The sequence below is a fragment of the Phacochoerus africanus genome, chromosome 7 (assembly GCF_016906955.1).
Source record: "Phacochoerus africanus isolate WHEZ1 chromosome 7, ROS_Pafr_v1, whole genome shotgun sequence".
Lineage (NCBI taxonomy): Eukaryota > Metazoa > Chordata > Mammalia > Artiodactyla > Suidae > Phacochoerus > Phacochoerus africanus.
This window is the reverse complement of record NC_062550.1, coordinates 6,923,782-6,944,576: the sequence shown is the minus strand read 5'-3', so window position 1 is coordinate 6,944,576 and position 20,795 is coordinate 6,923,782. Positions and strand designations below refer to the sequence as shown.

At 54.2% G+C, this 20,795-nt stretch overlaps 1 protein-coding gene across 1 annotated transcript; it reads right to left on the bottom strand.

Moving 5' to 3' along the window:
- Positions 1–264: 264 nt before the first annotated feature.
- On the bottom strand, positions 265–11,478 carry PMM1 (phosphomannomutase 1). The gene is made up of 8 exons (XM_047786139.1): positions 11,048–11,478; positions 8,588–8,705; positions 6,123–6,199; positions 5,909–6,000; positions 5,639–5,738; positions 1,894–1,969; positions 1,159–1,274; positions 265–778 (listed from the first exon to the last, which is right to left on the bottom strand). The coding sequence occupies exons 1-8, from the start codon at positions 11,132–11,134 to the stop codon at positions 656–658; spliced, it is 789 nt and encodes a 262-aa protein (XP_047642095.1). The 5' UTR covers positions 11,135–11,478; the 3' UTR covers positions 265–655.
- Between the last annotated feature and the right edge of the window lie 9,317 nt (positions 11,479–20,795).

Sequence of the window (20,795 nt, the reverse complement as noted above, 5' to 3'; positions counted from 1 at the left end):
GGCAATAAACCCTCAACTGTGACTCAGCCTGGCCCAGAGCTGCCTGTCTGTCTGGGTCCCAGGGGAAGGGCCGGGAGCAGACACCTCAAACGGCTCGGCTTGTTTGGGGCTTTAATGGCCCACCCTCCTCAACTCCATCAAAGATTCCACACGACCTGGGGCAAGTCCCTGCCATCCGGGCCTCCGTTGCCTTCTCTGCAAAGAGGGGCCTGTAACAGCTTCGCGACTGGGACCAACAGCCATTCAGACAGAACGGATTCCATGTCTGGTTCCTAACATTTAATATCCATGAGATAAAGTTCTCGCAAGTATGTACCTTCCTCGCTGCCCACACCACCCAGGGTAGGCAGGCAGGCAGGGCGGGCTCTGCCGCGTACCAACACCCGCACACGCTTCCCGCGTAGACAGAAACCTTCTCTGTTCAGAAGTGCGGGCAGCAGCTGTAGCCAGGGCCCTGGGGTGGAGGACGGGGGCCAGTCCCACAGGGGCAGACGGGCTGGGGGTGGCTGTCCCCCTAGACCCTGGGCCCACAGAGGTGGGCCTTCAGCAGGTAATAGGAGGGGTTCCGGTGCCCCCTGCCTTTCCCCGACACACCAGGGCCAGGGGCTCTCTTCAGGCCTAGGCAGAGCTTTCTGGAAGTCCCGAGGGCCCCTGGTCACGCCTCGTGAGCTGTCTCTGGGAAAAAGATCTCACGGCATCGCTGCACAGTGTCCTGCGGGGACACCACGCTGTGGCCAACGGTCCGGGGGTCAGTGTAGATTTCAAAGTCGTTCCCGCCCTGCACACAGAGGAGGGGCCGTGAAGGCCTAACTGCCTGTGGTGCCTGGAGGGAGTCCCCAGGGTGGGGGCCCAACAAGCCCCCTGGCATGGGGCCCCTCCCCACACTGGCTCCTACAGAGCTGCCCCTCCTCCTACCCCCTCCGAACCACCAGGACGCTCACCTTCTTCATCAGATCTGCCCTGACTTGCTCTGGGACGTGGGGCAAGTGTCCAGCCAGCTCTGGGCCCCCGCCTTCCAATCTGGGTACTGGGGCTGGCGAGCAGTGGCTGTTCTCTGGGAGTTGCTCAGGAGGTCTGTTCTGTCCCACCTGTGTCCTGACCTTGATCTGGGGGCGACCTGAGGTGGGGGGACCTGGGCTGAGTCTGAGCCACACTTACAGGGCTGGTCTCATTCCCAAAGAAGTGGATGGTGTCGAAGCAGTCCTGGTCCAGGCAGTCCAGGCAGTAGCGCTTGTCCCAGCCCTCAGGGAAGACGTCAAAGCTGATCATGCCTCCTGCGGGGGTAGAGTGGGGGTGGCAGACGGGACCAGGAGAGGGGTGGCTCCCGGGGGCCCTGGGCAAGGCCCTCCGTTCAGGCATTCATTCAACATCCCCAGTGCCTACTGAGCACCAGGCGCTGGGCATGGAACAACTCAGGAGATCTCTCCAAGAGAGTGACACGGAGCTGCGACCTGAGCCAGAGTGGCTGGGGAGGGCGTGGAGTGTCCCAGCGACAGAGAAGGCTGGGGAAGGGCAGGCGCAAGGGCACACGGGCCCTGGGGTGCAGGGAGGGGCCTGGCTTTCATTAGGCCTGAGAAGGAGCCTCTGAAGGGCTCTAGGCAGAGGGGTGACCAGGTCGGTTATTCTGTAAGGATCCCGCTGGTCACCGTAGGGGATGGACTGCAGGGTGAGTGACACTGGGAGACGCTCTGGCTTTTGACCTCAGCACCTGGGTGGGAAGGTGGGGAAGCCTCGGGGACTGGAGTCCCCTGCCTGTTTGGCTCAGCTGTCCTGGCTGTGCTCTCAGGGTTGAGAGGGGTTTCTGAAGACCTGGGGAGTGCAGCCCAGCTCGGGGAGTGAGGCCCGGGCGGGGCCCCCACTCCAGACCTCAGGCCCTCCGTGGAGGAGACATACCTCGGGAGAACCTCAGCCCTTTGCCGGCAAACTCTGTTTTCAGGGCTTCCACAAACTTCTCCCGGATCTTCTCCTTCTGCAGACAAGGAGGGAGCAGACTGAGGTTAAGAGGGCTGCTGTGTGCCAGGCCCTGGGCTGGATATTAAGACCCCACCCCCAATTTACAGAGGAGGACACTGAGGCTCAGAGAGGGGCTGTGCTTTGTTCAAGGTCACCCAGCCTCAGGGGCAGAGCCTGGGCCTGAATCCAGAGGGCCTGTAACTATGCTCAGTGCCAGGTCCTGTCAGTGGGGGTGGACGGGGTATTTGGGAGGTAGCCTTGGAAAAGAGGCTCCACAAGAAGACTGAATGGATGGGACAGTCTGAGTCCCAGGTCCCAGGTCCCCCGCCTCAGTGCAGAGAACAGCCCTATCAGCTCCACCCAGCCCAGTGAAGCAAACCATTGCTCAGATACCAGAAACAGGGTGAGTAGCCAGGAGCAGGCAAAGACCTGTGACCAAGTGGCAGTGGGCAGAGGGCAGCAGACGCCCGGCAGAGCACCAACCAGGCAACAGTGTGCACGCACCAGCTCCTTCCTGTGCTCAGGGCTGGGGGATACGAGTCCCCCGCCTCCACCCCTCTTGGAAGTCTGCAGCCTGTCTGCAAAGCACTCAGTAGCCCAAGGATCCCCAGCCTGGCTCTGGGGACACAGAGGGAGCAGCCCTGCTGGGCCTGGAGGTGCAGCTGTCCTGGCTGCTGGGCCGGTGGGTGCCAGGGTGCTGAGAAGGGAAGTCCCCATCTGGCTGAAACAGCAGTGAGAGCTCAGCAGGAAGATCAGTTCCCGGAGGGCCTGGAGGCCAAGCTGGGGAGCTTGCAAACATCCTGGGGGACCAAGAGCCCCTGGGGATTGGAGCGTGGGAGGGAAGTGCCTCGCCCAGTGCTTCAGTCAGTCCCGGCTGGGTAGGGCTAGAAGGGGGGGAGAGGCAGGAGGTGGCCAGCAGTCTGGAGCCTGGAGAAGTGGTCCAGGGAGCACATGAGAGGCGGATGAAGGCAGACTGCCATGCTTCCTGGCTGTGACCAGGGCAATTCGTCTGCCTTCTCCAAGCCTGTGTCCTGGGCTAAAGGATGGAAAGGTAATGAAGGAACCCTGCCTGCCTCTCTCACGGAAAACAGAGATGAGAGATGTGGCCCTCCCTGCCAGCCTTGGCCTTGTCTTCCCTGCAGGTAGATGGGCCCCCAGGGAGGCCAGAGTCCCTATCAGAGGCCACTCTGAGGGCCCAGGGTTAGAGCTAAGGGTGCCCTGTGCTCTGAATAAATGTTCCTTCACGGCTCAGGATGGCTGCACCTCCTGTCTCCAGGGAGCCAGGCTAGTCACTGGACAGCATGTGCCAAGTCCAGCCTTAGCGGAGACCAGCAGTGGGACCTCAAGTGGGTCCCCTTACTCAGGGTCCTCATCTAAGGAAGGGAACCACCCGTCCTCAGCATCTGAGGGGCTGCAGGAGGACAGTAAAGCATGTATATTAGAGCTGTGCTGGTGGAGGGCACACAGGCAGCCAGAGGTTTGTGCTCCTTTCCAGAAGGGGGCAAATGAGAGCCAAGAAGAGAAGAGAAGACGCTGGGGGTTGCATGTGCCAGACTTCACCTTGCCCAGCTCTCATCAGAGCCCATGAGAGGGGGACTGTGATTATCCCCACTTTACAGATGAGAAAACAGAGGCACACAGTACTGAAGCCACCTTCCCAGGCTACTGGGCAAGAGGAGGTAGAGCTGGGATTGGAAACCTGGTGGCCTGAGAAAGGGCCACCTCTCGACGTGTGTGGGAGGAAGTTCTTGGCCAAGGTCAATCCTAACCATTCTCCCTGCGTGCGGGCCCTGAGCCTTGGGGCACAGGGTGGGCAGGGGAATGAGCTGGGCGACATCATTACAACACCCCCACCCGCCGTCTGACTGCCCCACCCTCAGGGAAACACCGGAGGGCAGCAGATAGAGGCCCAAATTCAAATCTTTGGGCTGGAGTTCCTGTCGTGGCTCAGCAGTTAGCGAACATGACTAGTATTCATGAAGATGTGGGTTCAATCCCTGGAGTCGCTCAGTGAGTTAGGGATCCGGTGTGGCTGTGGCTATGGTGTAGGCTGGCAGCTGTAGCTCCAATTTGACCCCTAGCCTGGGAACCTCCCTATGCGGCAGGTACAGCCCCAAAAAGACACACACACACACACAAACCCCACAAAAAAAAACAACAAAAACCCCACAAATCTTTGGGCTGAAATGAACTCCCTGTGACCTTGGGCAAGTCACTGCCCTCTCTGAGCCTCAGTTTCCTCAGTCATGAAATGGAAATAAAATCAGCTATTTCACTCATTCAAAAGGTATTTCTTAAGCACTTGTGTCAGGCCTGTGCTGGGCCCAGTGGACCCAGCAGGGAACAGACACAGAAACCCCAGCCTTTAGGGAGCTCTCGACTTCAGTAGGGGGACAGACAAAAACCAAGATTTGAAAAGTAGGTGACACAGTGTATCATAGGATGGTGATGGCTGCTTGGGAAGAAATAAAATAGAAGAGCAGGAGGTACATGCGGGTGCAAAGTTACATGCAACGCTTAAGGAAGGTGACACTGAGAAGGTGACATCTGAGCAGAGGTGAGGAGATGAGAGAATGAGCCATATCTGAGCACAGGGTGTCAGGGCAGAAGGCACGGCCCTGAAGTAGGAAATGGCTGCTATCTCTGGAATCAGGAGGAGAGCAGATTGTTGGGGTAGGCCGGTGAGCTGGACAGACATGGGCGGGCATGCCAAGGCCTGCCGGACTGGCTCTATCCCGGAAAGGGAGGAGTGTGCGGTGGGGACAACAAGCAAAAGGCAAGTCAAAGGGAGTTCCCGTCATGGCGCAGGGGAAACGAACCCGACTGGGAACCATGATGTTGCGGGTTTGATCCCTGGCGTTGCTCAGTGGGTTAAGGATCCGGCATTGCTGTGAGCTGTGGTGTACGTTGCAGAAGCGGCTTGGATCCCGTGTTGCTGTGGCTGTGGCGTAGGCCAGCGGCTACAGCTCCAGTTAGACTCCTAGCCTGAGAACCTCTCTATGCCACAGGTGCAGCCCTAAAAATCAAAAGCAAAAAAAAAAAAGGCAAGTCAAGGTTTAGTGGGGGCAGCACAAAGGTGACAGGGACCTTGGTGTGTCCCAGGAACCAGGAGATGCAAGGGAGAAGGCTCAAGAGGTGGGCTTGGGCCAGGCAGACCCCTCAGGGCTCAGGGCCCCACGGGAGGGGACCGGGACCTTGTCCAGTTGGTAAGCGGCCCCATGGAAGGATTGTAAGCCAGGAGGGGACAGGGCCGGAGAGATGTGCTTCAGAAGGTTCTCCGCAGCACTGCTGGAGCACAGACTGGCAGGGTTTCATGTCGGGGACACACACACACACACACACACACACACACACACACACACGAAGGGATCTAAGACCAACTCTGGAGGCTGAAACACCAGGAATCACTGTTGGACCTGATGGGCTGGCAGGAGGAAATGATGCCCAAGGTGTTGGCTTAGGTTGGTAGGTGGCTGGTGATGCTTGTCACCAAGGGAAGGAACCAGTGGTGCAGGGAAGACGCAGAAGTGCCTGGCACCACAGCGCAGGGCAGGCGTGCATTAGGGCACCGGTCGAATCAGAACCCGCATTCCCCCCCCCACCCTCTCCACTGATGAGAAAATAAAGGCTTAGAGGGTTGCGTGACTGAGGGCCTATCGCCCAAGCTCTGCACAGCGGGTGGCACCTTGTCCAGCTCGGAGAACTCGATGCGCTCCTCCAGGGTGCAGCTGCGGCCGATGGGCGAGATGTTCAGCATGCCGTTCCGGAACTCGATGAAGGTTCCCCTGGTGGGGGCGGGGAGGGGGGAGGGCAGGGAGCCGGAGGGAGGAGACGGGCCTGACTTCGAATCCAGGAGACAGGAATTCACCCACCGGCAATCAGGGCCCCTCTGAATCCCACCCCTCCCCGCCCAGGCCCAGGAGGGGTAGGACACAGGGCGGGGCGGGGGTCTCACCGCTTCTTGGGCAGCCTGAGCAGGGCCATGTAGTGGAGGCAGAAATTGATCAAGTCCTGCAGGAGTTCCTCGCCCAGGTGGTTCTGGATGGTCTGGGCAAGGAACACAGGGCTCTGAGGGTGGCGGGCACCGAACCCCGTCGCCCGCCCCGGTCAGAAGCCCCCAGGACAATCCCACTGTGGAAAAGTGTCCTAAGGCCCTGGGGGACACTGACCTGCTTGGACAGTAGTCGTCCGTGCTTATACTGCACGGTTCCGTTCTCAGCAAACACATAATCAAACTTCTCGACGACTTCAGGGCCACGCAGAGGCCAGGGGAGAAAGAAAGAGTGTGAGACCAGGTGCCCAGCGCCAAGTAGAGGGAAGAAGCCCCCATTCCCTGGGCTGCCATTCCATCCCCAGCCTGCTTTCCAGCCTCCTTGCCTTCTGCAGCTTGGTTTTTTCCAAACGAGCACTCAAGCCAAACACACCTCTGGGCCCTGCTCACGCAGCTCCCCCACCTGGGACGTCCTCCTCCACTCCTCCCCTAGGATCCAGCGCCTCCTCTGGAAGCCCCCCAGGGCCTCCCAGGAGAGGATGCCACGTCTGCTCTGCGTTCCCGCAGCCCCTCTGCACAGGGGCTTCCCTTTTCTTTTACAACTTCCATCACTGTGTTCTCAAGACTGGCTGCATGGGACCAACCAGCTCTGACCAACACAAGAAGTGGCTGGAGTGGGCGGGGCGGGGAGGTGCTGGGAACTCAGCCAGGAGGCTGATGCAGAGTCAGGTGCCCACCTGGACTATGATGGGGCAGTGGAGATGGAGACACAGGGAGAAAGTTTTGGACTTGCTGAAGAATAAACAAGGGGTGGGAGCTCCCGCTGTGATACAATGGGATCAGCAGCGTCTTGGGAACGCTGGGACACGGGTTTGATCCCCCCCAGCCCAGCACAGTGGGTTAAAGATCTGGCATTGCCATAGCGTCGGCTTGCGTGGAGACTGCGGCTCAGGCCAGGGATGCTCTGTATGCCGTGGGGTGGCCAAAAATGAAAAAAAAAGAAAACAAAACAAAGAAGAGGGGGAGGGAAAAGTCAAGGAAGTCTCTGGTTTGAGGACCTGGAGGCCTTTGGCTAAATGAGCTGAACCTGGGAACTCAACTGAGAAAAGGGGCTCTGGGTCCTGGCTGTCTTCAGAATTCTCCTCTGTTAGAGTTCCCCTCGTGGAGTAGTGGTTAAGGAATTTGACTAGGAACCATGAAGTTGCAGGTTCGATCCCTGGCCTCACTCAGTGGGTTAAGGATCCAGCATTGCCGTGAGCTGTGGTGTAGGTCACAGATGCAGCTTGGATCCCCATTTGCTGTGGCTCTGGAGTAGGCCGGCAGCTACAGCTCCAATTAGACCCCTAGCCTGGGAACCTCCATATGCCGCAGGTGCAGCCCTAGGGGGAAAAAAAAAAAAGATTTCTCCTCTGTTAAATAGGATTTTGAAAAAAGAAAATAAAAGGGGAGTTCCCGTCGTGGCGCAGTGGTTAACGAATCCGACTAGGAACCATGAGATTGCGGGTTTGGTCCCTGCCCTTGCTCAGTGGGTTAACGATCCGGCGTTGCCGTGAGCTGTGGTGTAGGTTGCAGACGCGGCTCGGATCCCGCGTTGCTGTGGCTCTGGCGTAGCCCGGTGGCTACAGCTCCGATTCAACTCCTAGCCTGGGAACCTCCATATGCCGCAGGAGCGGCCCAAGAAATAGCAACAACAACAACAACAAAAAATAAATAAAGTAGAGCATTCATTATAAAAAAAAAAAAAAGAAAATAAAAGGGATAATCATATCAACCCTAAATTATGAATATTAAATGAAAGGAAGTTAACACATGGTCATTCTCAACAAATGGTAGCCATTATTAATTATGTGCTTCTTTTTTTTTTTTTTTGGTCTTTTTAGGGCCATGCCTGTGGCATATGGAGGTTCCCAGGCTAGGGGTTGAATCAGAGCTGCAGCTGCTGGCCTATGCCACAACTTAGGACAATGCCTTAACCCACTGAGGAAGGCTGGGGATCGAACCTGCATCCTCATAGACACTATGTCAAGTTCTTCACTCACTGAGCCACAACAGAAACTCCCTGATTAGGCCCGTGTTATTTAGTTAATTAGTTACTAATTAATTTATTTATTGCTTTTTAAGGCTGCACCCTCGGCACATGGAGGCTCCCAGGCAAGGGGTCAAATCAGAACTGCAGCTGCTGGCCTACACCGCAGTCACAGCAACGCCACATCCGAGCCATGTCTGCAACCTGCACTACAGCTCACAGCAACACTGGATCCTTTACCCCACTCGGCAAGGCCAGGGATCAAACCTGTGTTCTCATGGATCCCAGTTGTGTCTGTTACCGCTGATTGAGGACATGAACTCCAAGCCCATTTTAAAAATGAGGAAATCAAGGCTCAGGGAGAACTGAGAGCATAAACAATGGAAGGGCAGGATTCTGTCCGCTTTGTTCCTTGTTTCTCCAAAGCCCCTCAGGGTGCCTGGCACACAGTAGGTGCTCACCACATGATGGCTGACTCACCGAGGGAACTATGTGGCTGCTCACTCTACTTCCTTTTCCCTGAAGCAGGGCAGGGTCTCTGAAGGCACACAGCTCCAGGGAATCTCCCAAAGTCCCACTCCCTCCACCTGAAGCTGGCTCTGGCCCACCCCTCCTACCTTCATCCCCCTCTCCCAGCTGCTCGGCAATCTTAGAGTAGTCGGAGCCGCCCACCACGCCGATCTGTACCCTACTGCGCAGCTTCTGCAGGAAGGCAGCCACCTCAGGGTCAATTTTCTGCAGGGGGACAGGAAAGCACGAGATTCTGGCTGTCAGCCTGTCTGGGCCCTCCACTTAGATCTCACTCAGGGTTCAGAATCCTGGGAGCCCACATTCCACCTACATCTGAGGCAGTTCAAGGTTTAGAACCCAGATCTCAAAATTAGATGCACTTGGGTTCAAAAGCAGGCTCAAGTCCTTTAGGAGCAGGATGTCTTAAGCAAATGGCTTTGCCTTTTGCACCCATAGCATATGGCAGTTCCCAGGCTAGGGGTCTAATTGGGGAGCTGCAGCTGCCAGACTACACCACAGCCGCAGCAACACCAGATCTAAGTTGCCTCTGTGACCTACACCACAGCTCTCGGCAACACCGGATCCTTAACCCACTGAGCGAGGCCAGGGATCGAACCTACATCCTCATGGATACCAGTCAGATTCGTTTCCGCTGAGCCACGATGGAAACTCCGGCTTTGCCTTTTTTTTTTTGCCTTAGTTGTCCCACCTCTAAAATGGGAATCATAGTAGCAACTGCCTGGAGGTGGTCACTGTGAAGGCTTAAATGAGGTGGTGTTTGGAAACGAATAAGCAATTGACTAGTGACTCATCATTTGAAAAGATTCCCTGTCAAGGAAATGTGTAAACTAATGAGTTATAAGCCGTGTTTCCAAACATTCAGTTATTCAAAGCTGACAACATCTAGAGCGGACAGAGCACAAACACTCTCAAGTTGCTGGTGAGATGGTAAACTGGTACAGCTACTTTGGAGGGTAATTTGGCAGGATCTATTAAAACTTAAAATGCAAGTACCCTGTCATATGGAATTGTGCAGGTGCATTATGGATGTTCACTGGGTAGGGTTTATAACAGGAAGAAAACTGCAGACAAATAAGCTAGTCAGTCAGAGAATGGCACACACTTGCGCTGAAATTCTATACTGCAGCCACAACAGAATAAGGCAGGACTGTGCTTCCAACACGGAAGAGCCCCAAGACACGCTGTTTATTGTCAAAAGCAAGCTGCAGAAAGGCACACACAGTATGATATCACTTATTAAAAACAATCAAACGCACTTTGAAAACCTCACAACTTTGGGGATGAGGCTGGGCTTGGGATCCTGACTAATCAGAGGGGACTTCAGCCTTCTCTGTTCCGTTTTCATTCTTTACAAGAGAACGTGTTCACGAGTATGTGTACAATTAAAAATTAACTTTTAAAAAGTGCTAAGGCCAGATCCAGCAGTGCCACTGTTCTTGTTCAGGCCGTCAGGTTAGTGGAGCTAAGGGTCAGAGGGAGGGGTGGACACTGTTCCTCAGCCCTGCTACCCTCGCTCCACTGTCTTCTTCCTCGCATCCCTGAGGACACAGGGAGCTGCTGGAAGGTGAGGTGGCCTGATTCCTCTTGCTGGCCCCAGGGCCCTCACAAAGTGGGGGGGAGACTAAGACCTGGGTGCCCATCAGCCTCTGCCAGGCAACCCACCTCTACTGGCTCCCTGCTCTAGGAGACTCCTCAGGAGGTCCTGATGGACCCAGATTGGAGGGCAAGAAAGAGCCTGCTCATCCATGAACCCACCTGGTGAGGGTGGGTCTGGGGGCTCATCCTGGGTGAGACCCGAAGGGAGAAAAACTGAGTGTGGAGCAGAGGTTGGAGCATCAACCTGGTGAGATGCTTTTAGAAGGGAAACTGCACTCCCGCCCACCCGGAACCACAAGATTCCCATGGTGACCAGACTAGCCCCTCCCTCCAAGTGGGCGAAGCCCCAAAACTCTGCCTAAATGGTACAGAAGCCCTCCTTCCCTCCAAGAGGAGGGGGATGGGCCTGGGAGGGAGGGAAAGTAGAGGAGGGGCTTGAGAAACCAGCCGCGGCCCAAGTCTGCAAAGGTCGGGTGGGCTGGCTCGGAGACACTCCCCCCACCCCCGGCCCCGGCCCGATTGGGACTCCAACGCTTGGGAGCACTGAGCCCTGTATGGAACCCTAGGTTCAGAAGCCAGCATCGGGCTACTGGTGCCTCTTTGGGCTGGAACTGGGGTGGGAGTCACTGCTGGGGAGGTGGGAGCGTGGAGCCAGGCCTGGCGGCGGAGGGACCAGGTCCCTGCTCACAACTTCCTCCCTCCAGAATCCGACCCACCCCCTCCTCGCTCCCAGGCAGAACGAGGGCACGGACGCTCGGGGCCTGTGACGTGGGGAACCGGGTTCCCATCACTCCCAGAGGGCGGCCCTAGGGTGTCAGGGGCCGGGTGTGTTCCGGTATCTCACACACAGTCCCGGGGGATCTGGGGTCACGCTGCTGGAGGCCACACATTCGGTCTCCAGGTGTCCGCGTGACACTCCCAACAGGAGCTTCTGAACGTCGAGGCCCTACCTGGCGAGCCGGCGTGAGGGTACCGTCCACGTCAAACAGGCAGAGGACGCGCTCCTTCCTACGGGCGCCCTCAGCGGTGACCGCCATGGTTGCAGCTCAGCTCAAGGAGCTGAGTCGAAGGATGCGGCCGCCGGAGCCGCGTGGGGAAGACGCTAGACAGGGCGGGGCCTGGGAGGGGCGGGGCCATCCGGACGGCGCCCAGAGAAGGGGGGGAGGGGCCAGGGCGCGCTCTCCCGGGAGAAGGTGGCCCGGGGTACCGGGCAGGGGTGGGGCCTGAGCTCACTCGGGAGGTTAATTCTGACGGTACCAGGCGGAGAAGGGGCGTAGCATAGGGCGGAGCAAAGCCCGGCAGGGTCCTTCGGATTTTTTCAAACCAGATGGAGGCTGGGCCTGGGCCTGGGTCTGACTTGGGTCCGGCGGGAAGTGAGGGAAAGAACCCGGAAGGGAGGGGCGGGGCCAGAGCTGGCCCTTGGCGGGGTGATTCTGATTGCCACTGGCCGAGGAGGGGCTGGACTAGGGCGGAGCCTCGAGCGGCAGTGCAGAGTCCGGGTTGGGAGTGGGGAGATCCGGGGGAGTGAGTGTGTGTGTGTGTCTGTGTGTGTGTGTAGGGGGGGGGCCACCCTCCCACAACTCTCCCCGCTGCCAGTCAATCTAGGACTCGCCCGGTCACTAATGCCTTTGACCTACAAATCGTGAGCTTAAAGAAATCCGCTGATGGCCTTTGCTCTGCCTCTGGGTTTGCCAGATGACCTTCTCCGACCCTTACTCCTGCTGTCATTCTGTCCACTCCATAAAGCACAGCTAATGGTTTACCTGGACTCCTCTCTTCACAACTATTTAACCATCACGTTGACTTTGGAGTTAGTTCTAAATAGTCTTCCCAGCTTCACCAACCACGTGAGTTTGGACAAGTCCCTTCACCTCTCTAAGACTTCTTTACCTGTTTCCCTCTGTAAAATGGGAAAAACACCACCTACTTTGTAGGGTTGCTTTGCACTTCAAAAGAAGTAATAGAAGTTCCCATTGTGGCTCAGCTGGTTTAGAAGAGACCAGTATCCAAAAGCAAGCGGGTTCCACCCTTGGCCTCGCTCCGTGGGTTAAGGATCTGGCGGTTGCCATGAGCTGTGGTGTAGGTCGCAGAGGCGACTTGGATCCCAAGTTGCTGTGGCTGTGGCCTAGTCCGGCAGCTGCAGCTCCTATTCAATCCCCAGTCTAGGAACTTCCATTTGCCACAGATGTGGTGCTAAAAAGAAAAAGAAAGAAAAGATCCAACAGAGCAGGCCCTCTCCAAAGAATGTGTATAAATGTGCTTGATACTGTTACTGATTAAACAGCTATTGCATGTCCACTCTTAAAAATGTGCAGACCCTGGAGTTCCTGTCGTGGCTCAGCGGTTAACAAACCCGACTAGGATCCGTGAGGACTCAGGTTTGACCGCTGGCCTCGCTCACTGGGTTAAGGATCCAGCATTGCCTTGAGCTGTGGCATAGGTCGCAGATGCAGCTCATATCCCACGGAGCTGTGGCTGTGGTCTAGGTCAGCAGCTGTAGCTCTGATTTGACCCCTAGCCTGGGAACCTCCATATGCCAGTGGGTGCGGCCCTAAAAAAACACAAACAAACAAACAAAAAATGTGCAGATCCTTTGAGCCAGCAATTCAGCATTTAGAAAATAAGAAAAGGATGGAGTCCCCTGGTGGCTCAGTAGGTTAAGGATTCGGTGTTGTCACTGCTGTGGCTCTGGTCACTGGCCTGGGAGTTTCAGCATGCAGGGCCAAAAAAAAAAAAAAAGAAAAAAGAAAAAGAAAAAAAGAAAAAAAATTGGGGATCAGTTAAATTATGATCCATCAGTAAGATGAATTGCTGTGAGGACTTGGAAATCTGTGTTGTTAGGCGTTCCCGTTGTGGCTCATAGGTAACAAACCCAACTAGTATCCATGAAGACACAGGTTCAATTCCTCGCCTTGTTCAGTGGGTTAAGGATCCAGCATTGCCATGAACTTTGGTGTAGTTCACAGATTCGGCTACGATCTGGCATTGCTATGGCTGTGGCACAGGCCAGCGGCTACAACTCCAATTTGACCCCTAACCTGGGAATTTCCATATGCCACAGGTGCAGCTCTAAAAAGCAGAAAAAAGGAAAGCAAAAAAAAAAAAAACAAAAACTATGTTGTAGAATATTTAACATGGAAAAAGCATAATCCTGGAGTGTCCCTAAAAAGCAACAACAACAAAAAAAATTTTTTTACTTAAAAAAAAAATCATAATCCTACTTTTCTTTTTTTTCTTTTCTTTCTTTTTTTTTTTTTTGGTCTTTTTGCCTCTTCTAGGGCTCCTCCCATGGCATATGGAGGTTCCCAGGCTAGGGGTCTAATCGGAGCTGTAGCCACCGGCCTACGCCAGAGCCACAGCAACGAGGAACTGAGCCACGTCTGCAACCTACACCACAGCTCATGGCAACGCTGGATCCTCGACCCACTGAGCAAGGCCAGGAATTGAACCCGCAACCTCATGGTTCCTAGTTGGATTCATTAACCACTGCGCCACGATGGGAACTCCAATCCTACTTTTCTAATGGAAAAAAATAGCAGGCTCTCCCTGGATGTTGGTATTATGCTGCATTTGCTATAGCTTTCTCCTCTCAAAGATTGTCTGTTTCTTCTACCAGAAGCCAGAGACAAAGGCCCACCTCTGCTTCCCTCTGTACTCCCAGGGGTTGCCCTCCAGTTTGCCAGTGTGCCTGGGTAAGCAGGCATTTTTGCCATATCCACCATCCTTACCCTGATGCCTCTGATCAACTCTGGCAGTTCTGATCCTACAGAGACACATACATCCACGTACCTATGAGTGAGTGGCAATGTTGTGCATAATGCTTTTTGGTTGGTTGTTTGTTTTTCCATCTCAGTTGCCATGGTACCCTGGGGAGATCACTGGAGGCAGAATGGAGGACAGTTATGTCCCTGATAACTACGGACTTGGACAGGTTGCCTTCCTTTGCATCTTCATTTATATAAAAGATTGAGTCCCTATCTAGTAAGACTATGAGATCATTGTGGAACGTGAATGTTGCCCGGCATTCCAGTTCTAGAAGAATGGCGCCATCTACCCCTGCAGCCCACCCCCATGGTGGGCCCTGAGGGAAATTCAGGATAGAGAAAAACAGGAAACATTCTATGTATGCATTGGAGATTGGCAGAGTTTTTGTTTGTTTGTTTGTTTTTTGCTTTTCAGGGCCGCATTGGCGGCATATGGAGGTTCCCAGGCTAGGGGTTGAATCAGAGCTACAGCTGCCAACCTACACCACAGCCACAGCAACGCAGGATCCAAGTTGCGTCTGTGACCTACACCACAGCTCGCAACAATGTGGGATCCATAGCCCACTGAGCGAGGCCAGGGATTGAACCTGCAACCTCAGGGTTCCTAGACGGATTCGTTTCTGCAGCGCCACAACAGGAACTCCTAAGATGCATTTTTAAGGAACAATTTCAATGAGCCCAGACTCTTGCATCTTCCCATATACAGAAAAGCACTAAAATAATTAACTCGAGATATCTGTTTTTGTGTGACTAATGTTGTTGAAACCCAGCCTTCGTGCACTGATGCAAAACTGGATCTTGGAGACAGGCTTTTGGGTGAAGTAGGAAAGAAGAGCTTTATTGCTTTGCCAGGCAAAGCAGGCACAGCAGGTTCATGCCTTCAAAATCGGTGTGTCCCAACCTGAGAGGATTTGTGAGGAGTTTTATAGCAAGGGTTCAAGGGCAGCATTGCTGATAAGGATCAGGTATCCTTTAATCAGGCCTAAAAGTTATCAAACTGTAAACCGTCTCTCTGGAATGAAGAATGCTTCATCAAGTAGTTAAAGTCTTCTGATTTGTTGGGGGTTTTAGCTCTGCAGAAGAGCTTAGAAATATTGTTATGTGGATCTGTGTCCAGGAGCCCCATGGGGTTCCTCTTGGTTTCATCAACAATAATCTTTTGCTGTTTTTTTCCAGAAAAAACCTTTCATATGCTGGTTTCTCCCTCACCTCTTCAGAGCAGTTTCTCAGAGCTATTTGAGATATTGTTTACCCAGCTAGAGTCCTCAGAAAGATCCTCAAATAAAACTGAACTTTCTGTTTTTAGGTTGGGCATTTTTTTTTCACTTGACATTGTCATACCCTTACCACGTGCCAACCACCACACTGGACACCTGACCACATACCTTCATCCACTCTGGCAGCATCTCTAGGAGGTGTTCTTGTCTCTTCACGGTGAAGAAAAAGGAAAGAGATGTGCTTAAGGCTGCACGGAGCACCCGACAGGCCAGCAGGGCTGAGTCAGGGGGACTCAGTTACTTGCTGTAGGCACAAATTTTAAGAGGGCCCCTAAAACCTCAGTAACAACAAATAGAATTTTAGTGTTTTCCATAGCATGTGGAAGTTCCTTGGCCTGGGATCCAACCTGAGCCATAGCAGCGACCTGAGCCACTGCAGTGACAACACAGGATCCTTAACCCACTCAATTGCCAGGGAAATCCAATAAAAAATATATATATTTTATTTTAGGGCCATACCCACGGCATATGGAAGTTCCCCGTCTAGGGGTCCAATCGGAGCTGCAGCTGCTGACCTGCACCACAGTCACAGCAACATGGCATCCAAGCAGTGTCTGTAACCTACACCGCAGCTCAAGGCAACGCCAGATCCTTAACCAATGAGCAAGGCCAGGGATCAAACCTGAATGTCATGGATGCTAGTCAGATTCATTTCCGCTGGGTCCCAATGGAAACTCCTCCAAAATATATTTTTTAAAGATCAAAATTAGTGAAAAAAAAATCTATGGACAAAGTACCCAAAAAAATTTTAGGGAGTTCCCATTGTGGCTCAGCAGGTTAAAAACTGGACAGGGCTGGAGTTCCCGTCATGGCTCAGTAGTTAACAAATCCGGCTAGGAACGATGAGGTTGTGGGTTTGATCCCTGGCCTCAATCAGTGGGTTAAGGATCCGGCGTTGCCATGAGCTGTGGTGTAGGTCGCAGACGCGGCTCGGATCCCAAGTTGCTGTGGCTGTGGCTGTGGCATGGGCTGGTGGCTACAGCTCTGATTAGATCCCTAGTCTGGGGTTCCCATTGTGGCTCAGCAGTAACAAACCCAGACGGTATCCATGAGGAGGCGGGTTCAATCCCTGGCCTTGCTCAGTGGGTCAAGGGTCCGGTGTTGCCATGAGCTGTGGTGTAGGTCACAGACGAGGCTCAGTACCTGGCGTTGATGTGGTTGTGGTGTAAGCCAGCACCTGTAGCTCCAATTCGACCCCTAGTCTGGGAACTTCCATGTGCCTTGGCTGCGGCGCTAAAAAGACAAAATTAAATTAAAAGGATTCCTAGGGAACTGGTTAAATGCAGTTACTTGGGCTCCACCCTCATTCCAGCATCTGGAGGCTGTAGGGTAGGGTCCACACAGCAGGTGTTTTTCTCCTGGGTTTGGATCCACCTTTCCAAAGACAAAGATAAGCCTCCTGACAAAAGCGCACCAGTGCCTTGGATCTGTAGTGAACCAGTTTCCTAATAAGTACCTCTCACAGTCTCTCCTTGTATTTTCACCACAACCCATTTGACTGAAACTCAGAGAGGGAGAGTGAACTGCCCTGAGACACAGATGCAAGAGGACCAGATGGAGTAGCCCTATGGCCATCAAGGTGTCCCTTTAAGAAGGAGGGCTCATTCTTGGCAACTGGTGCTCAGATGGGGCCCAGGGGAGGCCCCACGGGGAGTGAGGAGCAGGACTGGGAGGTCCGGCCAGGAGATGGTTCCCAGAGCACCAAAGAAAGCCAGGCCCGAAAGCAGGGGGCCTGAGACCCAGCCTGGCAGGATCCTGCTCAGAAAGGAAGACCCTGAGCACTTCTGGGCTGGACAGCGGCTGAGGTTTGGAGGTTAGGGACTGTTTGCTTTGGGCAGCGTAGCTCTTACCTTGTGTGTTCACTTGCTTTGTAAGAACAACGTGAGGTGCGTACCTTACATGCTCAATTTCTGGAGTAGGTACCTACACCAGAGATGTTAAGGTTCTCCCAGAGTCACAGCAGTCGGGATTCTCATTCAGTTCTGTTCCCCACACTTTCCCCTGAGCCCTAGCTGTTGTTAGAAGGCCAGGTGTCCACATGTTGTTGAGTGACTCTAGGGGATGTTGACACTCTTTTTCCTACCTGGAGTGTTACCTTCTGAGGGTGGACAGTCCTAGCCCCGGGGGCCGCCTCGTAGACAGTGTGCAGTCAGGACTGAAAGTTCCCAGGGCTGCCCTTCCCAAGCCAGGTGACCTTGGACAGGCCCCTCCCACTCTGAGCCTCTTCCACTGCTATAAACGGGGCCACAGCTGCCAGCTTCTCCGGGCTGTCGGGAGGATGAGGGGTGCAGGGAAGGAGAGGTGATTAAAGAGTATCTGCAAAGAACAGGTCAGGGCTGGTTGCTGGGTTGCATGCCATTTCAGTTCAGGGGCAGGGGAAGCCTGGAGAGAATGCGGATGTTGGCTGTGTTTTTCTCCATTTTCCAAAATGCCTGCAGTGCTTATTATGTTGTTTTCACAATAAGTCCATTGAGTTTAAAGTGGCTGAAGGGCGCATGCTGAGATGGTGTTCGTGGAGGGGGTGGAGGCTGTTGCTGGGTTTTCATACACCCCCTTGGGGCTCCCTTAGCCAAAGCCAGTGGGGACAGGGATGGCACTGCCGCCCTGGGGCTGGGGGGCAGGGTCAGCAGCACCTTTACCTCTGGTGTTAGTGATGTTCTCTGCAGATCAGAACTCAGCCTCAGGATTGTAAGAACTTGGGCAAGTTTCTCCTCACCTTTTGAACTTCACTCGGGGGATGAGGTGGGGGCGGGGGGGGGGGTCCCCTGGGAGGAGGCTATCTGATCTAGAAACTTTCAGATGCAGAAACTGAGGCCCAGAGAGGGGAAGGCCTTGATCAAGGTCTCTGAGGCATAGAGGTTGGTCTATGTCCAAGTTCAGGATTTTTATCACCTGCCCTCCCCTGAAATGTCAGCCCTACCAGGACTGAAATGGTTCAGAGATTGATTCACTCAGAGATGCCGGCTCTGTGCCAGGCCCTGTGCTGGGTACTCAGGTAATCAGAGCCAGGCCCTGCCCTTGGAGAGCCCTAGCTGGTGGGAGGGTTCTGCCTGGTTAGGGAGAGGTCAGGAAGGTTCTGTAGAAGAAATGCTGGTACCGGGCCTTTAGCACTGAGTAAGGGTTGCTCTGAGGATGGGTGAGAAGGGATCCAGGTCCAGCAAATGGTAAACCAAGGCTGGAAGTGGGAATTGGAGTGATAGGGACCCGCACATACAGGTACATGGGTTCAGGGTGGGGAGGATGGAGGTGAGGCTGGAGAGGTCCCGGGACAAGTTTGAGAAGAGCCTTGATCAGTGGGCGCAAGGAGCTTGGCTGCTGCCTTGTAGGCTCCAGGGGGTCACGGAGAAGTTGAGATGTGTCGGGACCAGGACACAGCTCGTGACCTGGGGTACCCAAGACATGCTCAGTTTGGCTGTGTGAGTCCATAGCGCCATCTGGTGTCCACCTCTCTCCCTGCAGCTTGACCTCACTGGGCTTTCTCTACTTGGGGAAAAGGTGGAACCGAGAGATCTCTGCAGGGGACTCTGGGCTCCTGGGCAAACCCGTGGACCAGGGCCAGTCCCAGAACCTCTGTCCCTTCCAAAGCAGCCAGGCTTCGCGGTCAAGAGCTCACATTCAGTGATGTGCCAGATGCCTACTCGGTTCTTTGCCTGCCCTCAGGCCAGGGTCCCTACCTGAGAGTGAGGAGACTTGGGTCTCCTGGTCCAACCTGCCAGCCCGGGGAAGGAATCCTTCTATGCCATCGTTCCACTCCAGAGCAGGCCCCACCTCCAGACACACATCTGTGATAAGCATCTTACTCTTACCTAACAGCTCCTTCAGGCTCTGGGTAACTTTGCTGGAATGCTCTCTCCTTGGAATTTCCTCTGTCCCTCCCACCACCACCACCACACAGCCCTCCTCCATGGTTCTCCTTCCACCTTGCTGGGACCCCAAAATCTTCACGCCTTGTCAAGAGAACAAAGCCAGGGACAACACAGTGTGTCTAGCATGTGTGAACCCACAGAAGCCTCTGCAAGGACGTTCACTAAATCTTAACGTATCTTCGGATGATGGACTTTTAGGTGACTTTTTTTTCCTCTCATCTTTGTATTTTATCGGTTACTTACGTTTTCTAAACATATATTATCTTTGCATTCCTATAACCTAAAATATTTCATTTTGGAAAAAACGAAGAAATCTAAGCACACCACGGATAAAGCTGGTGTAAAGTTCTTAGAAGCAGGGCAAGTGGCTGACGGTGGCTCTGCAGTCCCCTATTTCTTGCCTCTGCATGTGTCACAGGGACTGCTCCATTCCTCCAGGTGCTCTAGGCTCCTGGGAGGCTGGGACCACCCCGATTTCTGGGGCTTCTTCACAGCTCTGGGCACATGGCAGGTGCACAGTACACCTCACCTCTTGCCAAACAACCGCATTGTCCTCCTCCCTGGTTTTCTCCTGCCACCCACCCACCTCATCGTCACCCCCCACCCTGGCCCCCCGTCTGTTCTCAACAGTGCAAATCAACTACATCCCTCTTTGACCCACAGGCCCTGCGCTGTCTGGCACACTGGCCCCTCTAGTGTAGACCGCATTTCACCACCCCATCTGTGCTCAGCTGAAGCACAGTGCGGCCCCTCCAGTCCTTTGACTTGCTGCTCCTTCTGCCCAAATGCTCTCCCCTCAGATTTGTGCTTTGTCACTTAGGTCTCAGATTAAACATCTTGTCACACAAGATTTCCCCAACCTCCTTCTTCCCTTCCCCCCACATACACACAAATATGCTGCCACCTGGTTTCATTTTATTTTATTTTCCTTTTTAGGGCCGCATCCACGGCGTGTGGAAGTTCCAGGACTAGGGGTTGAATCCCGGAACTGTAGTCACCGGCCTGCACCACAGCCACAGCCACGTCTGTGACCCACACCACAGCTCACAGCAAAGCTAGATCCTTCACACTGAGCGAGGCCAGGGATCGAACCCACGTCCTCATGGATGCTAGTTGGGTTCTTCACCCCCTAAGCCACGCTGGGAACTCCTGGTTTTATTCCTTCCCTAGCACAACTGTCAGCTGAGACTACAACTTTGTCTACTCTGCCTCCCCAGAATTTAATCCCCACCCAGGCAGGGGCCTTGCCAGTCCTGCTCACCGCTGTACCCCTAGCACAGAGGCCCAGTGCCCCTTGACACATGGCAGGATCCCAGGGAAGTTTGTGGGGTTGAATGAACTCACTCCAGATCGACTTGTCGTTAAGTCACAATGTCTAAGGGTAAAATACCTGTTCTTCTACCATTCTCCCCAGAAGGCAACAATGTGTGGCTGAAGTACCTTATCTTGTCAACTGTCCTCAGGAGCGAGAAGGAGCTGGGGCCTCTGCACAGGGCTGGCCTGCAGGATGCAGGAGTCCTCCGTCCGTGGCTGTTGAATGGGTGCTGCTCTCAGCCCGACAACATTCATTGATCATCTAATCTGCACCAAGTGCTGGGCAAAGAGTTTTCCATTTACTCTCTTTAAAACCACCCTGTGAGGTAGGTACCGTTTCCCCTATTTTACAGATAAAGAGAAGAGGGCGTTCCTGCTGTGGGCAATGGGATCGGTGGCATTTGCAGTGCCAGGACGCAATCCCTGGCCTGGCACGGGTTAAAGGATCTGGCATTGTCACAGCTGCAGTGTAGGCTG

Bases quoted from the DNA above. Each gene is read 5' to 3' on its own strand.
- PMM1 (XM_047786139.1), bottom strand. From the start codon at position 11,134: ATGGCGGTCACCGCTGAGGGCGCCCGTAGGAAGGAGCGCGTCCTCTGC. The intron at 8,706-11,047 runs GTAGGGCCTCGA...GTCCCCCTGCAG, and splicing joins CCCTCACGCCGGCTCGCCAG to AAAATTGACCCTGAGGTGGC. The intron at 1,275-1,893 runs GTATGTCTCCTC...CTACCCCCGCAG, and splicing joins AGGGCTGAGGTTCTCCCGAG to GAGGCATGATCAGCTTTGAC.